General features: G+C 38.9%; 1 protein-coding gene across 1 annotated transcript; it reads right to left on the bottom strand.

Moving 5' to 3' along the window:
* Positions 1-498: 498 nt before the first annotated feature.
* LOC306870080 (uncharacterized protein) lies at positions 499-4,060 on the bottom strand. Its single transcript, XM_079417126.1, has 6 exons — positions 3,988-4,060; positions 3,341-3,405; positions 2,999-3,196; positions 2,689-2,882; positions 2,193-2,226; positions 499-2,092 (listed from the first exon to the last, which is right to left on the bottom strand). The coding sequence occupies exons 2-6, from the start codon at positions 3,390-3,392 to the stop codon at positions 1,353-1,355; spliced, it is 1,218 nt and encodes a 405-aa protein (XP_079273252.1). The 5' UTR covers positions 3,393-3,405; positions 3,988-4,060; the 3' UTR covers positions 499-1,352.
* Positions 4,061-17,079: the final 13,019 nt, after the last annotated feature.

The following is a 17,079-nucleotide window of genomic DNA, read 5'->3' on the forward strand; positions in this document are numbered from 1 at the left end:
TAATTAGTTAATACTGTTGGTGCACTAAACTGGTATACTTAAAATCTGCTAAATTGGAACAACTAATTTTGTACGTACTGTAATGCACAAAGTAGTGCTGAAGTCCAGCTAAAGATATACTGAAGTATATCTTGCTAAAATTGTGCTAAAGTGGAACTATTGCATGTATACTACAGTTACACTTTAAATATCTCATTTCAAGACCAATATTATTCAAAGATCATACTAATCAATAGTGACATTAAAACACATTTTAGGGATTGATATTAAGAAATGTGCATTGTGCACAAGTAATACAAATAAAGTTTAATTATAATCTTTAAATCAGTAAGTATCAAGCGATATGTCAGTAAATATGGTATATTTGAACTATACTTAGTATGAAATAATGTATTTTGAATATATTACTTTTGTAGACTTGCAATTAGCTGCTGTTCAGTAAATACATGGTGGTTTGATAGGACAATGTATTTCTAGATAGACAAAGACATGTATTTTATATTCAGATCTTTATTTCCAACATGTTGAAATACAAAAGGGAGAGCACAAAAGTCACTAAAGGTTGTTTTAAGGAGAATGCCAATTTCTCACACACACACACACACGTTGGTTTTTGTGGTTTATGGGGACTCTCCATAGGCGTAATGTTTTTATACTGAACAAACTTTGTGTGCTATTGCCCTACACCAACCCTACACCTAAACTTAGCCCTCACAGGAGACTTTGTGCATTTTTAGATTGAAAAAAAAAAAAACACCATTTAGTATGTTTTTTTAAGCCTTTTGAATTACGGGGACATAGGCAGTGTCCTCATAAACCACCTTCATATTGTAATACCTCTGTCATACCCATGTCATTATACAAATTTGTGTCCTCATAAACCACATAAACATGCACGCACACACACACACACACACACACACACACACACACACACACACACACAAAGCATCTTCTAAATACCCACATTCACAATTAAAAAACAAAACACCTTAACCTGTTAATTTTTAGAACTTTTTTCACCTCTACAATAATCTGCTAAGTGTCTTCTTTAAAAAGAGACCAACCTTAAGTATCTGCTACAAACCATTCAAAATTGATCATTTAAGTTGGAAATGTCATTTTCAGGCCTATACTCAAAAAGTGGAACCGACAGTTAAAAGGTTAAGTACCTTTGACTTTAAACTATCACATGCTCTGCCAAAACCAGTTTTTCTATTATGGTATTTTAGCTTTTAAATACATATTCTGCATTTCTGTTGATTTTTTTAAAGCATAATCTTAATGTGCAAGCCTTGTTAAAGAATAATACAAAAGCTAAACTACACTAGACTTTCTACAATGCTTTCTAATTATTCAGGATAGTTAATTATTTCAAAAGGTTCATTAGGATCACTAGGTTTTAGTGCTATCCAAACTGTACGCTGCAACTTTTGCAGTGATACCTTAACGTAGTTTGCCTCTTCTACGCTCACCTGTTTAGAATTTGCAATAGCTTTCTCTATCTGAGTTTCGCTCATCTCACTGTGATGTACATTTCCTTTCACTATAATCTCTACCTTCTTCAGCAGCTCTGAAACCTGCGCTCTATTCCCAATCTGACTGATGTTCAGGACATAAAAACTATTTCCACATTTATCCATAAGTGGCTGGAGATCATGTTTTTGGATCTCTTGCTCTTCTTGTTCATTAGTAGCAGTGAAGAGGATCATGAGTCTCTTACAGAATGTGTTCTGAAAAATCTCCAATTTCTTCTCTATCTCTCCCTGCTTTTCTGTAAACTGCTTTACTGGTATGACTAGTAGTAAAGCGTAAGGTCCTTGAGAAGACAGAGCGATACAGAATTGTATTTTTTGTTTGATTTCCTCTGGGGAGAGCCCAGAGCTGAACCAGTCAGGAGTGTTGACCACAGCCACCTGCTCCCCATCCACCACTCCAGTATCTACTGTGATCTTCATCAGGGGGGCTGGAGAGGCATTACACTGACTCTCCTCTCTGCCTAATATCATGTGTTCTACTGCAGTCTTCTCAAGCACAGACATGCCCAGCAGGACAAGCATCAGTTCTGATGCAATAATTAGATCACTTTCGTCTAGAAACAAATATGAATGATTAGGTGTTTAAGGCAAAGTCATTTTTATAAATTACACACTTCACTATATATGATAGCCAAGGAAAAAAATCATACTCACTGAAAGTAGAACTCTCTTTTTTGTCTTGTGTGTCCTGTTGTGTCAGAAAAGAGTGATTCATAAGATATTTATTTAATGGAACATAAATGCTTTGAAATACTTTACCAGAATTTTTCATTCTGTAAAATCCTGTAACTGGGTTGTTTCGCTTGACTGAATACATACACTCTTGATTAGTACACATTATGAAATGTGCAATATGACCCTGGTTAGTTTAGTTTGTCCACAAATCTGTTTATTTTAACAAGCAATGCTTATAGAAACTAACTAACTAACTATCTAAGCTGTGAATATTTTTGGAGCTAATATACAGTAATTATTTAATGCAGAGTATAGGCTATCTCTAAATAAGCATTAAGTATATTATCAAAAGTATTGCAATGTAAATGACATTTTTGCATTTATATTTTATATTTACTTAGATAAAAATTGTGAACCTGAAAGAATCATTCATTTCCTGCTTAATATGTATCTTTTATTCTGAAGAACTGGATACCTGTGCCTGCAGCCATTGAGTGATTCTGGTCATAGCTTCTTCATTCTTCACACAATTCAGGAGTCCTTCATCCTCGTGGAACAGATAGTCCACTGTGAGTGTATTCTCCCTGCTCACATATCTGCTGCTGTCTAGCACAATCTTCTCTGGGTCAAATGTGTGATGAAGTACAATGAAAACAGCTGGTTTAGACTCTGTTAAAATGGAGTGATCAAATAGTTGTTTTAAGTAACAATTGTTATAATGAATACAATAACTTGAGATAATTAAATAATGATATTACATAACACATGCACTAACAGCACATTACCCGAGTGAGCGTTAAGTTCATTTAGTGCAGCATCAATGTTAGTTCCTGTCCTTGAAACAATAACACAGAAAACCAAAATGACATCACACTCCTCCACGGTCTGCACCTGTAGACCTGATATTTGTTGAACGAAATTTGCTATGATGTCCTCTTTAGACTTGAATGTCTTCCCAGGTGAAAAGATTAAATATTTTTTTCCTTCAAGAGGAAGAAAACTAACGGTTAATGTAATATAAGTTAATTCATATTAGTCATAGCCATCTCATCCTAAAAGTCTTACATTTTTATAGAATTTGCCCCCAATCTAATTAGAAAGCACTGTAGCTCTACAGTTATTATTACCAGTAATCGTAGGATGTTGGCTTTTTGGACCTTCATTGAAGTTCACATCCATTTTAAGTGTAGTTCTGAAATGGAAAGAACACAGTACACACATCATGATTGTTCTAAACATGTAATAGTTAGTGTTTGTTAGCTATCGCAATATTTCATAGTCTGGATCTTGGACAAGGTTAAAACATATATATATATATATATATATTTTTTTTTTTTTATATATATTTTTTTTCTTCACGTGATTCAATTACGCGACGTCATTGAAGCGTCTGTTCATGAAAATGTCCACTAGATGTCGCTACACTATAATGAAATATTGCCTTTTTAACAGTCCAAATATCAGCAAAGACACAAAATGCAAGCGCTTATCTAGTGCAGAATTACGTTGTTGCGTTTGTATTAAGCTATAAGGCATTCAGATATTTTCATGAAAATGTGTTCTCTGATGTTGACGTATTTAGGCCTAGCCTACGCATGGATAGCCTAATAAAAAATATGAATCTTTATGCATGAAAGCTTATTAATTAATAAATAGCCAACACAACAGTTTATTAAACGTGTATTTATTTGAATAATTCTAATGCGACACGGTTTATAATAAATTTATGGTTTATGTTGCGCAGAATAAAATGAGAGGATCTGCTGCTACTCACCCGAACTGCTCTCTTCTCTGTTTTCTAGAACAATATAACAATCTTTCACTTTCATTTAGACTTTCAGTCGTATCATCACGTTCCTGTTTCTTTCACTTTCACTTTTTCAGAGGCAGGATAAACAGGAAAATGCCAAATCATGTCCAATCAACTGAATTTACCACAGGTGCCAGGTACACAGGTACGCTAGTCAAGTTGTAGAAACATCTCAAGGATGATCAGTGGAAACAGGATGCATCTGAGCTCAATTAAAGGCTGTGAATACTTATGTAAACGTGATTTTTTTTAAATAAATTTGCAAAGATTTCAAACAAACTTATTTCACGTTGTCATTATGGGGTATTGTTTGAAGAATTTTGAGGAAAATAATTAATTTAATCCAGCTGCAACAACAAAATGTGGAAAACGTGAAGCACTGTGAATACTTTCCAGATGCACTGTATATCCCAGTGTTACTGACATAAATACGGTACGTTTGTAATTATTCTTTGTGTTTAGACCAATTCAAAAGCCTTACTAGCTTCTGAAAAGATCCAAATGAGGCCAATGGAAGCAAATAAAATCAACAAAAGAGCAATGATATGCAAGTGCTATAACAAGTCTCAGTTAACTGTCAGACCTCTGTCGTGGGTGTCATGTGTTCCTGACTCTTGTGCCCTTATTTGGTTTGTTTCCTGTTCTCGTTTCATGTCATTAGTAGTTTATCCTTGTCCAGCCGTGTCCGTTAATTTACCCTAGTATTTAAGTCCTGTTTGTGTAGTGCCATTTGGTCTGGTCTACTCGTTACTCCCCGGTGTTCCTGTCTGTGTCTGCCTTGCCTTGTCCTGCCGTTATGTTGTCAGTAAAGTATATTATTTGAGTTACATCCTCGTTTCCGTGTTTCCTGTGTCCTCCTTGCTGTGTGCACCGTGACATTAACTTAATGCAGTACACGTAGCAAGTTTTAAAAAAAATTATATAATCAATAAAATAAAACAAAAAACAGATAGAATAGAAAAAGAATAGAGCAAGCTTGTTAGCCTTACCTTAGATGTCCGCTTTAGATGTTTTATATAAGTAATTACATGTTAACTACCAGTCAATGACGCAAGACTGTATGCTTAATATCTGCTAACACTTTATTTTGATGGTCCTCCAACAGACATTCTACTGTCTATAAGTAATCTTCCAAGTACGCCAACTTATTTTACTAACCCAACAATAATGAGAGTTATAGCTGGCATGTAGTTGCAAATTAATTAGTGTTGTTACTTTTAACAGTTAGTAGAATGTCTAAGTGGACTTTAAAGTGTAACCTTAGTCTCTTCTTTGCCAAATATCATGTGTCCTGCTGCAGTCTTGTCTGGCCTAGACATGCCGAGCAGGACAAGCAGGCCTATAATATGTTATATTTTCATAGTTCATGACAAATGTAAAACATTAACAATCTACCTGTTGGGGCATCTTGCAGATGCCTATTGCAAATCCACAGTCAAGAGTCACTTCATTTTGTGTTGTTTTATTTTGTAATTTACATATCCATGTCAATGAGTGATGCTACAAGGATCAGCATCACAGATTGATGTCATAATGTTCATACAGGCTATAAAGTACTATTATCACATATCTAATTAGAACTTAACACATTCTAGAGCTTATTATAGTTTGTAATATTGTTATTGTAATGACACTTAGCATAATAAAAGATGCAATCTCCCTGCATCATTTAACTTTGTCAATTGATTTATTTAAATTGGATCACTCATATTTGCAACATCTGTGGGGAAAAATTTTTAATTAGCAGTTAATTGAACAGATACCTACCATGCTTCAGGTTTTCATTGTTACTTTCTAGACATTTTTTTCTTCCTCTGTCTCTTTCAGTCTGTCTCTTTTATTGTTCTGGTGAAACAGAGTGAAGAACAGTGTATGGCTCTACTGTTTTGTTTTCAAGCAGATTTGCAAATCTGACCATAACTGACATAATCTTACAACTCATTAAACAAACTAAAATATATAGTCTGCTTTGCTCCTAAAATGAGGAAAGGATGAAAATAGCTTCAACCTGTTGTCTCTTCAGAATTGTTTATATTATACAAACAGTCTATACAATATTTCCGTGGATGATTTATGCTTTCTGAGAGGAAACTGCGGTTTACCTATGGTAGCTCTGTGCTGGTGACCCAACAGTAATAGATTCAAATCTTAACCTACTTACCTCCAACAAATTCACAGTGGAGATGAAAACTTACATACTGTAGCAGCAGGTTGTTATTATATCCATAACCTTTCTCATATTACAGAATTAAAGCTGTACTTACTGTACTGGATTCATGTGTTTCTCTTCTTGTAATGTAGTTCCATATGCTTGCCTGTGCAATAATAACAGCAACACTCAAGTAACAACAAATCCAGACATATACTCTGTGGTTATATTTAGTTCTCTGAGCAACAGTTTCATATGTAACAATAAGGACCAATAACATGGAAATATTTTAGCAGTGACATTCTTCTGTCACAGTTGTGTTCAGAGTTTCTTACCAACAATGTGCCAAATGTCCAACAGCACAATAAAAGCAGATATTTAAACAGCTTGTGTGGAAGGGAGTTTGTACCATTTGTACATTTATTTTCTTGGATTTCAAGATGTCCCTGAAGGGGAAACAAGCCATATATTATTAAGTAAAATATATAAGAACTTATAATAATAACATAAAATGAATATAAATATTCTTCACTGCACAGCATTGCTTAATAATTTTGCCTTGTGCACAATTAAACCAAAGGTGTCTGTTCAATCTGAGAAAATACAGAGCCTTTTGAAATTATGCAAAACTTTAATAGCACCATCAACTTCGATTTGGCAAGATTATATAATAACTGAGCTACAGGCAAAATAGCTGTTAGGACAAAACAGCAGAAGCAGGGGACATAAACATTCAAACAAAGCACTGTCAAGCCATCTTTTCTTTTTTTATTTAAATGGCAGTAACCGATTATAAATCATCTTTGCATTATTAGTGTTCACACACCTCAATGAACTTAAAATAAAAAAAGAGCTAAGACAATACCTGATATTTGAAACATTGAACAATTTTGGCCAGTGCCTTCTCATTCATGTCAACAATCCCCCGTCTTCACTGAACAGACAGTCCACTGTGAGTGTATTTCTCCTGTTTATACATCTGCTGCTGTCTGGTACAATCTGTTCAGTGTCAAATGTGAGATGGAACACCATGAAAATAGCTGGTTTGGATGCTGTTTCAAATAAAGAAATATTTAGATAGTAGAAAATGTGTGAATATTTCTCCTCATATCTCAATATACTTTCTGTTGCTTAATCTTGAAGTTACCTGAACATGCATTAAGTTTATTCAGTGCAGCATCAATATCAGTTCCTGCCCGTGAAACAATGGGGCAGAAAACCAGAATCACATCACAGTCGTCTACACTGTGCACCTCCTTCAAATTAGGTCTTTGCTTTTGGAGATGAGCAAATATCTCCTTCCGCAGACTGCATGACTTGCCCGTCTCAATTATGAAGTAGCATTTTCCTTTAAGATAAAGAACACCAAGTTAGTTTCTTTCTTAGCAAAGAGTGTTTTGTTGTAATTGTTTGGTATATGAAACTTTACTAGTGAGTGATTATTCAAGACAAGGTTACAGCTAGTACAGAGTTTATGACAAGTGAGATAAGATTAGATAAGGCAATTAATAATTAGCTAGAACCAGTGTTGGGGAAAGTCACTTTTAAAAGTAATGCACTTCAATATTGATGCATTACAATACTCTCTAACTGATGCATTACAATACTTGCCTTTTATCGAAAGTATTGGGTTACGTTAGATTTACTTTTTAAATCTGGGCAGGGCTTGCTTGTTTGTTTTTAGCATAAAAAAGCTCTTCTTCTTTAACAAATGTAAAAGCCCTTTCTCACCAAAAGTGAAATTAATACACCTCAGGCTGAAGGAAATGTAAATTCACGTCTGTAGAGTAGAGGGCACAGGTCAAACAAAGTGCATAAAGAATATGACGCAGGAGAAGAAAGTTCAACACAATTCAGCAATAACAAAAATGAAACACAAATGTGTCATTTTTGCTTATTAGTATGGCTGAATTGTATTATCGAAGGTCAGTAGCAAAGAAATTGGTTGATAAAATGGGATTAAAGGGATAGTTCACCCAAAAATGAAAGTTCTGTCACTAATTACTCACTCTCTTGTTGTTCCAAACCCGTAAGACCTTCTTTCATCTTCAGAACACAATTTAAGATATTTTTTGATGAAATCTGAGGGATCTCTGATCCTCCTATACATTGTAAAAAAAAAAGTTGAGCCAACTTAAAATTTTAAAGCTTTTTGCAGATTTTTGAGTTCTCTCAACTTATTTTTGTAGGAGATTCTCAACTCTTTTTTTTTGTATACACTTAAAACAACAAGTTGAGAAAACTCAAAAATCTGCTGAAGCTGGTTGCCTTAAAATTTTAAGTTGGTTCAACGTTTTTTTTTACAGTGTAGACAGCAAGGGAACTACCTTGGTCAAGGCACAGAAAAATACCAAGATGATCGACAAACTAGTCCATGTGACATCAGTGGTTCAACTGTAATGTTACGAAGCTACGGGAATACTTTTTTACGCAAAGAACACAAAAATAACGACTTTATTCCACATTTTCGTCTCTACTGCGTCACTTTTGGACACGTGTTCACGACAGTACCATGACGCAAGCGTGTAGAGGCACCGGCGCTGACCCAGATCCGGCGTGATGACGTTGCCTTGTGTTCAAAATGTCTTGAATTGTGTTCCGAAGATGAAAGAAGGTCTTACGGGTTTGGAACACCATGAGGGTGAGTAATTAATGATAGAACTTACATTTTTGGGTGAACTATCCCTTTAAATACATGATATTTGTCTTATTTAACATAGGCCTATTTCATTATTGCAGGTTTGTATAATATTCTGAGTTTGCATTTGCGTTTTTATTCATTTTGAGGAATACTGATTCTGTTTTGTGCTGGTGAGATGAGTAAATGCTTGTTCACATTTAGTCTATAACTACAGTAACATCATGTTCACACAGAACAACACCTCTGCTCTTACTCCTGATTTCTCTCAACATGGCAACACAAGAGCTGTCAGTCAATACATGAGTAAGAAAGTAACTGGAGTTATTTATTTAAAGTAAAAAGTGACAAAGTAACTATTTCCTTCTAAATTAAAAAGCATTGCATTAGTTTACTATATAGTTACTTTAAAAAAAAAAAAAAGTAATCTGATTACGTAACTCATGTTACTTGTAATGTGTTACCCCCAACACTGGTTAGAACAGAATATTAAGGTGTGACTTAGACAACCAAATATCAAAGTATAAGGCCTACTTATGTGATGTAATAATCCAAAATCTTACCTTGAATGATTCTACCTTGAGCTGGTTCGAATGGCTCAACTTCCTGGGCCTGGTATTTGATCATTTTTCTCTCTTCTTCTTCTTTCTGTTGAACAAACTATTGTTTGTACTGGTCTTCTAAATGTTTAGTCTCACCCTAAATAAATATATAAATAAATTCACTCTTGACCATCACTTGATTGTTTGATTTTACCCTCTACATAAAGTAACCAAAGAAATTACCATTTTGATTTAGGTGTTCTATTTTGCTACATTTGTACAGTGATTGAACGAATGATCAGGTTGATCAGCCAACAACTGATACTTTCCATGTCTCATCTTTCAGATGTCACACATTTTCATTCCTGCTCAGGAACCTGTGGTGTTTTCTTGCTTTTCCTCAACAAGCTAGGCCATTAATTAATAAACACACTTTTACAGTCTCACAGGGTGAAGGATCAGAAAAATCATTAAGTCAGTATAAAGACTGTAACATTCTCACACAACGTAGTTTGTCAGACGTTGTTTGCAGAAAACATGCTGAATGTCTTTGCAGAAACAAGGCCGTATTTTGCAGTATTAAAAACGTATTTATACCGATTTCATCAGGCTCTGAAAATTCTTCAAAAAGAACACAAAGAATGGCCTTCTCAGCTGCCATAGTTGCAACACTTGCGCCATCAGAACAGGGTGTTGTGATGGCGCAACCGTTTCCGTTTAATAAATGTTTTGCAGTTTTTTCGGGGCTGAACGCAGCCCTGGTTAGTAACTGATTACATGTAATCGGAATTACGTAATCAGATTCCAAAAATGAAGTGCTTGTAATTAGATTAAATTACGTTTTAAAATACTCGTAATCAGACTGCAGTTACTTTTTTATGGATTACACGATTACATATTATTTACACAATAGCAATAAATCATTCATAATTTACTGAATCTCCCTAATTCTTCCTTTTCATCTTTTACATTTTCCTTTCTAAAATAGCCTACTGCTTATACACTCAGAAAGTCTTCCAGTTTTGTTGACATTCACACAGAGGTCAGTCACTACTCATGTGGCTCATGTGGCAGCATTTGACCACTGGATTTAGAAAAATCTTTTCAGGTTTATAAAATGTTTCAGCATTGCATCAACTACTGATGAACACGTTCATTTTTTTTTTAATTATCACTCCGTTGGTTATTTAACCAAGTATTCCTATGTTCTTGGAAGGCTTTTGTCTTTTAAACACAAAAAATGCACAAATTAATGAATTTACAAATTCACAAACTTCTTTGTCATCTGATCCTCTCATGTAATTTGGAATCAGTAACGGATTACAATTTGTAAGTAATCTACCCAGCTCTGGGGATCAGACAGTTGGCTTCATGATAGGCCTAACGATTAGACTATTTTTGCATTTATTTTTATCTAAGAATATGAAAAAAAACAAATTAAAATATTTTCACAATATACACACTTGTGATGCTTCCGATGCTTTTATTTAAAGTGAAAAAACATTCGCCTCTGTCTTAAAGGCATTTCAATCATGACAACTATTGGAAGATTTTAGCATGGTAATAGTTATAACAATGTTAATGTATTTTGTGTTGGTGGAATAGATCTGCTACGCTGCTGCTGTTGGTTATTGCTGTAGTTGTAGATTTGTTGCTGCTGCTGCAAGCATTTACATTACATTTACATTTAGTCATTTAGCAGAAGCTTTTATCCAACGCGACTTACAAAGGAGGACAATATAAGCAATCAAAACCAACAAAAGAGCAACAACATGCAAGTGCTATGACAAGTCTCGGTTAGCCTAACGCAGTACATATAGCTTTTTTTTTTTTTTTTTTTTTTTAAAGAAACAAGTAGATAGAATAGAAAAAAAGAGAGCTAGTGTTAGTTTTTCAAGAAAAGTAAGCGGTTAGAGAATAAATATACAATTGATAGAGGGTCAAGTGTGTGTGTGGTTTTTTTTTTTAAATAAAAAGAAGACAGATAGATAAAATAGAATTAGAATAGAGAGTACTAGAGGGTCAAATAAAGATGGAAGAGATGTGTTTTTAGACATTTCTTGAAGATGGCTAAGGATTCAGCTGCTCGGATTGAGTTGGGCAGGTACAAGCAAGTATGGGAACGTGCAACTGCCAATGCATACAGCGATATGGTGCCGTGAGTATTTAAGACATACTGCTGCTGCACAAACAGCATAGAAAATAACCTGTAGCAGATCTATACAGGTGGAGCTGGGGGAGGTGGAGGGCTTCAGAGGAACTCTGAAGAGCGGTGCAAAATGCTCAAGTGGATGCTAACCAGGCATTTAAATGTAACGCAGCAGGCTCAGCTTGTGTCAAGTCGTTTAACGCTGTGAATATCATCAGTTACGTTAATATCCATTAGCCTGCGCCATCTAGAATTTCATGACTGAACTATACATATTTAAACTGATAACCACAATTCATGTTACCAAATAGCACATTGCTGTATCAGTTGTATCAGTATACTTTTGTCTCTTCACTTAGGTTGTCTTGAAATGTTAGCAGTTCAAGCCAAAGTGAAATTTCCTAACATTTACAAGCTTGCCATTGACCTCCTGTAATTGTCACGGTTCATGAATTCACTGGTTTCTTCTTGTCTCGTGTATTGTTGTTCTCTGTGTGTGTGTGTGTGTGTGTGAGTGGGCGTGACCGCTCACTCCAGTCATCAGCGCGCCAGCTGATCTCAATTCCCGCACCAGCTGCTGCCAATCTACTCACCTATAAAGTCTCACCGCACTTTCCTCTCCTTGTCAGATCGTTGTTGATGTCCTCTGTGTCATTCCCCGTGTGCCGTCTGCTTCAGTTCCTGGTCATCGTCTGTCTGGAGTCTTCGTGGGTTTCGTCTCGTCTGGATGTTCACCGGCACTGGATTCACCGTCATCACTCGTTGGATATTCACCGGCACTGGATTCACCGTCGTCACTCGTCACCAGCACGCTGTTCATCGTGTCCCTGCGCCACCAACCCATCCGAGAGACTGTGCTGTGTTCGTGTCATGTGACTATCAATAAATACTTACCATTGTTTCACCTGCATCTCTGCTTCCTCCTTCTTATCGTGACAGAACGATCTGAAGGAGGTGTTCAGTAAGTCTCGTGCTGCTTCTCTCCCTCCGCATCGTCCCTATGACTGTGCTATAGAGTTACTGCCAGGTACGTCTCCGCCTAAGGGCAAGTTATATTCACTTTCTGTTCCAGAGAGAGAGGCTATGGAGAAATATATTTCTGATTCTCTAGCAGTGGGGTTCATCCGGCCCTCCTCTTCTCCAGCGGGGGCGGGGTTCTTTTTTGTGGGGAAGAAGGACAGATCCCTGCGACCTTGTATTGATTAACGGAGACTGAACAACATCACGGTAAAGAATACTTATCCTTTGCCGTTAATGTCTTCAGCCTTCGAGAGATTGCAGGGAGCGTCTATTTTCACAAAATGGGATTTACGTAATGCTTATCATTTGGTCCGCATTAGGAAGGGGGATGAGTGGAAGGCTGCTTTTAACACCCCTAGGGGGCACTTTGAATACTTGGTCATGCCCTTCGGGCTGTCCAACTCCCCAGGCACTCGTCAATGACGTGCTGCGAGATATGGTAGATCAGTTCATATATGTTTACCTGGATGACATACTGATTTTTTCTTCATCTCTCCAGGAACATGTGCAGCACGTCCGGCGAGTGCTTCAGAGGTTGCTAGAGAATGGGCTTTTTGTCAAGGCGGAGAAATGCGCTTTTCATGCACAGTCGGTTCCTTTTCTAGGGTACATTGTGTCGTCCGAGGGAGTGCGCATGGATCCTGACAAGGTTAAGGCTGTGGTGGAGTGGCCAAGTCCAGATTCCCGTAAGGCCCTACAGAGGTTTCTGGGCTTCGCCAACTTCTACCGGCGTTTTATTCGCAATTTCAGCCAACTAGCCGCGCCTCTGACCGCCTTGACCTCCCCCAGGACTACGTTCAGGTGGTCAGACGCAGCTGAGGCTGCGTTTGCCAAACTGAAGGGCCGCTTCGTTTCAGCCCCCATCTTAGTCACCCCTGATCCATCACGTCAGTTCGTGGTGGAGGTCGATGCGTCAGAGGTGGGGGTAGGTGCAGTGCTATCCCAGCGCTCTCCGGCGGACGACAGAATGCATCCATGCGCGTTTTTGTCCCATCGTTTGTCCCCTGCCGAGAGTAATTATGACATTGGTAACCGAGAGTTGTTGGCAGTCAAGTTAGTATTGGAGGAATGGCGTCACTGGTTAGAAGGGTCGGGGGTACCTTTTATCGTATGGACCAATCATAAGAACTTGGAATACATCAGAACTGCCAAAAGATTGAACTCCAGGCAGGCTCGGTGGGCACTTTTTTTCGGACGTTTTGATTTCACTCTCTCGTACCGCCCGGGTTCCAAGAACATCAAACCCGATTCCTTATCACGTATTTTTGACCGTTCCGATCGCCCGTCTACTCCCGAGTGCATTTTTCCAGAGACACTAATTGTCTCCACACTCACATGGGAGGTCGAATCGAAGGTCAAAACAGCCTTACAAGGGGTAACGCCTCCGGTCGGCTGCCCACCGAACCGGTTATTTGTGCCGGAGGGATTACGGTCCGACGTTATTCAGTGGGGTCATTGTTCCAATATGGCTTGTCATCCAGGAGTCAGTCGCACTACATCTTTAGTCAAGCAACGATTTTGGTGGCCGCTTATGGCTCGTGATGTTCACAGTTTTGTTTTGGCTTGCTCAGTTTGTGCCACTGGTAAGACTTCCAATAGACCCCCAGATGGGCTCCTTCAACCGCTGCCGGTCCCTTCGAGACCCTGGTCCCATAGCGCTCTAGATTTTGTCACCGCCCTCCCACCCTCTCAGGGTAACACGGTAGTTTTGACCGTGGTGGACCGATTCTCGAAGGCGGCCCACTTTATTCCCTTGCCCAAATTACCCTCAGCCAAGGAGACAGCGGTAACAGTCCTTGACCACGTCTTTCGGTTACATGGCCTCCCGACGGACGTGGTTTCCGACAGAGGACCCCAATTTGTGTCCAAATTTTGGCGAGAGTTTTGTAAATTGCTGGGTGCTACTGTTAGTCTGTCCTCAGGGTTTCATCCCCAGAGCAATGGTCAAACTGAGAGAGCCAACCAGGATTTGGAGAGAACGTTGCGATGTCTGGTCTCCAAGAATCCTTCCTCATGGAGCCAACAACTGTCAATGGTGGAGTACGCCCACAATTCGTTACCAGTGTCATCTACGGGCCTGTCTCCGTTTGAATGCAGTATAGGTTACCAGCCACCAATTTTTCCTAGTCTGGAATCCGAAGTCGCGGTTCCCTCCGCCCACGCCTTTGTCCAGAGGTGTCATCACACTTGGACTAGAGCCCGCGAGACTCTACTCCAGGTGGGTCGTCACCGTCGTCACTCGTCACCAGCACGCTGTTCATCGTGTCCCTGCGCCACCAACCCATCCGAGAGACTGTGCTGTGTTCGTGTCATGTGACTATCAATAAATACTTACCATTGTTTCACCTGCATCTCTGCTTCCTCCTTCTTATCGTGACAGTAATAGTCTTTTAACAATTTTCTCTCCTGTTCACCTTCACCCTCTTTGAAGGCGCTCTGGAGGCCTCCAGGGACCAGGAGGCAGGACTACCGGCCTCCAGGGCGGCGCCCGCTCCAGGAGCCATGGCGGGTCAGGGGACTCGGGAGGCCATTCGCTTTGGACGGCGGCTCAGGGCTGAGGAAGATGGAGCTGCTTCGGAGGAAGGGGGGATTCTTGGGGTTGGGCAGGCAGTAGGAGCCGTTGGTGAGGTATGCGGAGGTTCTTGGCTTGGGATGAGCTGGTGAGACGCGGCGCGTTCCAGCTGGAGCGGGATGACGAGGCTGGGGAATTTCCTCGACTTCAAAGTTAGAACCGTTTAGAAAGAGAACAAGACTGATAAGCTCGATCAGAGGGAAACCACTGATGGGAAGATCGCAGCGTATCGTCTCGTCATCCAACCCCAGCAGGAAACACGCACCCAGAGCGGCGTCATGCCAGCTCATCTGGTTGGAGATCTCGAGAAACTCCTCCACATATCTCATCAACCTCAGACCGTCCTGCCGCAATCCACACAGCGCGTCCTCAGCTGAAGTCATCTGTATTTGTCCGGTCTTTTGTCACAACACACACTCTGGAGCAGGGAACGAGGAGGCGATGAACTTCTTCCAAAATAAGACTTTTATTAACACAACCAAAGACTATAGAATTCCCAAGACAAGTCACTTGTATAGTTTTGAATGGGGAAAAATGCAACGCTTAATATGTCCGCTCAAACGCATTCAGATTCATTCTGAATCTGAATGAAAGAGCCAATTGCTAATCGGTAAAGTCATCGCGGTCACTGCAGCTGCCGTTAGAAGTCCCGGTTGCTATAGAAACAGTCAGTACTTTGAGACGCGCGCTCAGGACTGCACATGCGCACTGGCTGATCTAGCCTGAGATATAAGCTTTTTATAAGGCTATTTGAGCAAAACAAAACAACATTTATGACAGTTGTTGTCCGATTTCATTGGTGATTTTAAATATGAAATTTAATCATAAGCTTAGTGAACAGTTTTGGAGAATTTGATGTTTCCCCATTCAAAGTGATAGGAACTGCACTTGGATGCCCGAGAGGCATTTCAAAGATGGCCGCCGAGTGACATGACTTGTCTTAAAAGAGACTTTGACTCGGGGATCGCTGGAGATACAGATAAACACACTCAGAAGGCAGATAAGACATTTATGGAATGACAATTAGACCGGACCCAGACACAGGGAAACGCAGGGCTTATAAAGGGCAGACTAAACTAGATAATAAACAACACAAGGTTGGGGACTAATTAACTGATGAAGACAAGAAACGAGGACAGGGACGGGAAGACCAAATATGGGCATGGAAACACAGGGAGCAGGTGGAAACACAAGACACAGGGAAACAAAGTCTGACACCTATGGCTTCAGCCATTGATGGATTCTGGTCAGAGCTTCATAATTTTTCACACATTTCAGGAGTCCTTCATCCTCGTGGAACAGACAGTCCACTGTGAGTGTATTCACCCTGCTCACATATCTGCTGCTGTCTGGCACAATCTTCTCTGGGTCAAATGTGTGATGAAGCACCATGAAAACAGTTTTAGGCTCTTGAAATTTAGTGGACAAATACTTGTTATATGTACTCATTATTAAAATTAGTTAAAATAACTTCAGATAATTATATAATGATAGTACATAATACAATGTACACATTCACTAACAGTGCATTGGCTGAGAGAGTGTTAAGTTCATTCACTACAGCAACTATGTCATTTCTTGATTTTGTAACAGTGGAAAAATACAACATTACTCTCCTCCACGGTGGTCACCTCTAGATCTGAAGTTTGTTTGTAGACATAAAAGACGGATATAAAAATGTAAACTTAAAAAGAAAGAAATGGATTGGTTAATGCAAGCAACTTAAAGGGTTACTCCAACCCTAAATTAAATTATTGTCATTAATCACTTACCCCCATGTCGTTCCAAACCCGTAAAAGTTTTGTTCGTATTTGGAACACAACTTAAGATATTTTGGATGAAAACCAGGAGGTTTGTGACTGTCACATTGACTGCAAGTAAATGACACTGTCAAGGCCCAGAAAAGTATGAAAAACATCGTCAGAATAGTCCATCTGCCATCAGTGGTTCAATCTGAATTTAATGAAGCGACGAGAACACTTTTTC

This window comes from Barbus barbus (genome assembly GCF_936440315.1).
Source record: "Barbus barbus genome assembly, chromosome: 5".
Lineage (NCBI taxonomy): Eukaryota > Metazoa > Chordata > Actinopteri > Cypriniformes > Cyprinidae > Barbus > Barbus barbus.

Excerpts from the sequence above, each read along its gene's own strand:
- LOC306870080 (XM_079417126.1), bottom strand. The coding sequence starts at position 3,392 with ATGGATGTGAACTTCAATGAAGGTCCAAAAAGCCAACATCCTACGATT. Across the intron at positions 2,883-2,998 it reads TGAACTTAACGCTCACTCGG|AGTCTAAACCAGCTGTTTTC; the intron begins GTAATGTGCTGT and ends CCATTTTAACAG. Across the intron at positions 2,093-2,192 it reads AAAAGAGAGTTCTACTTTCA|ACGAAAGTGATCTAATTATT; the intron begins GTGAGTATGATT and ends ATTTGTTTCTAG.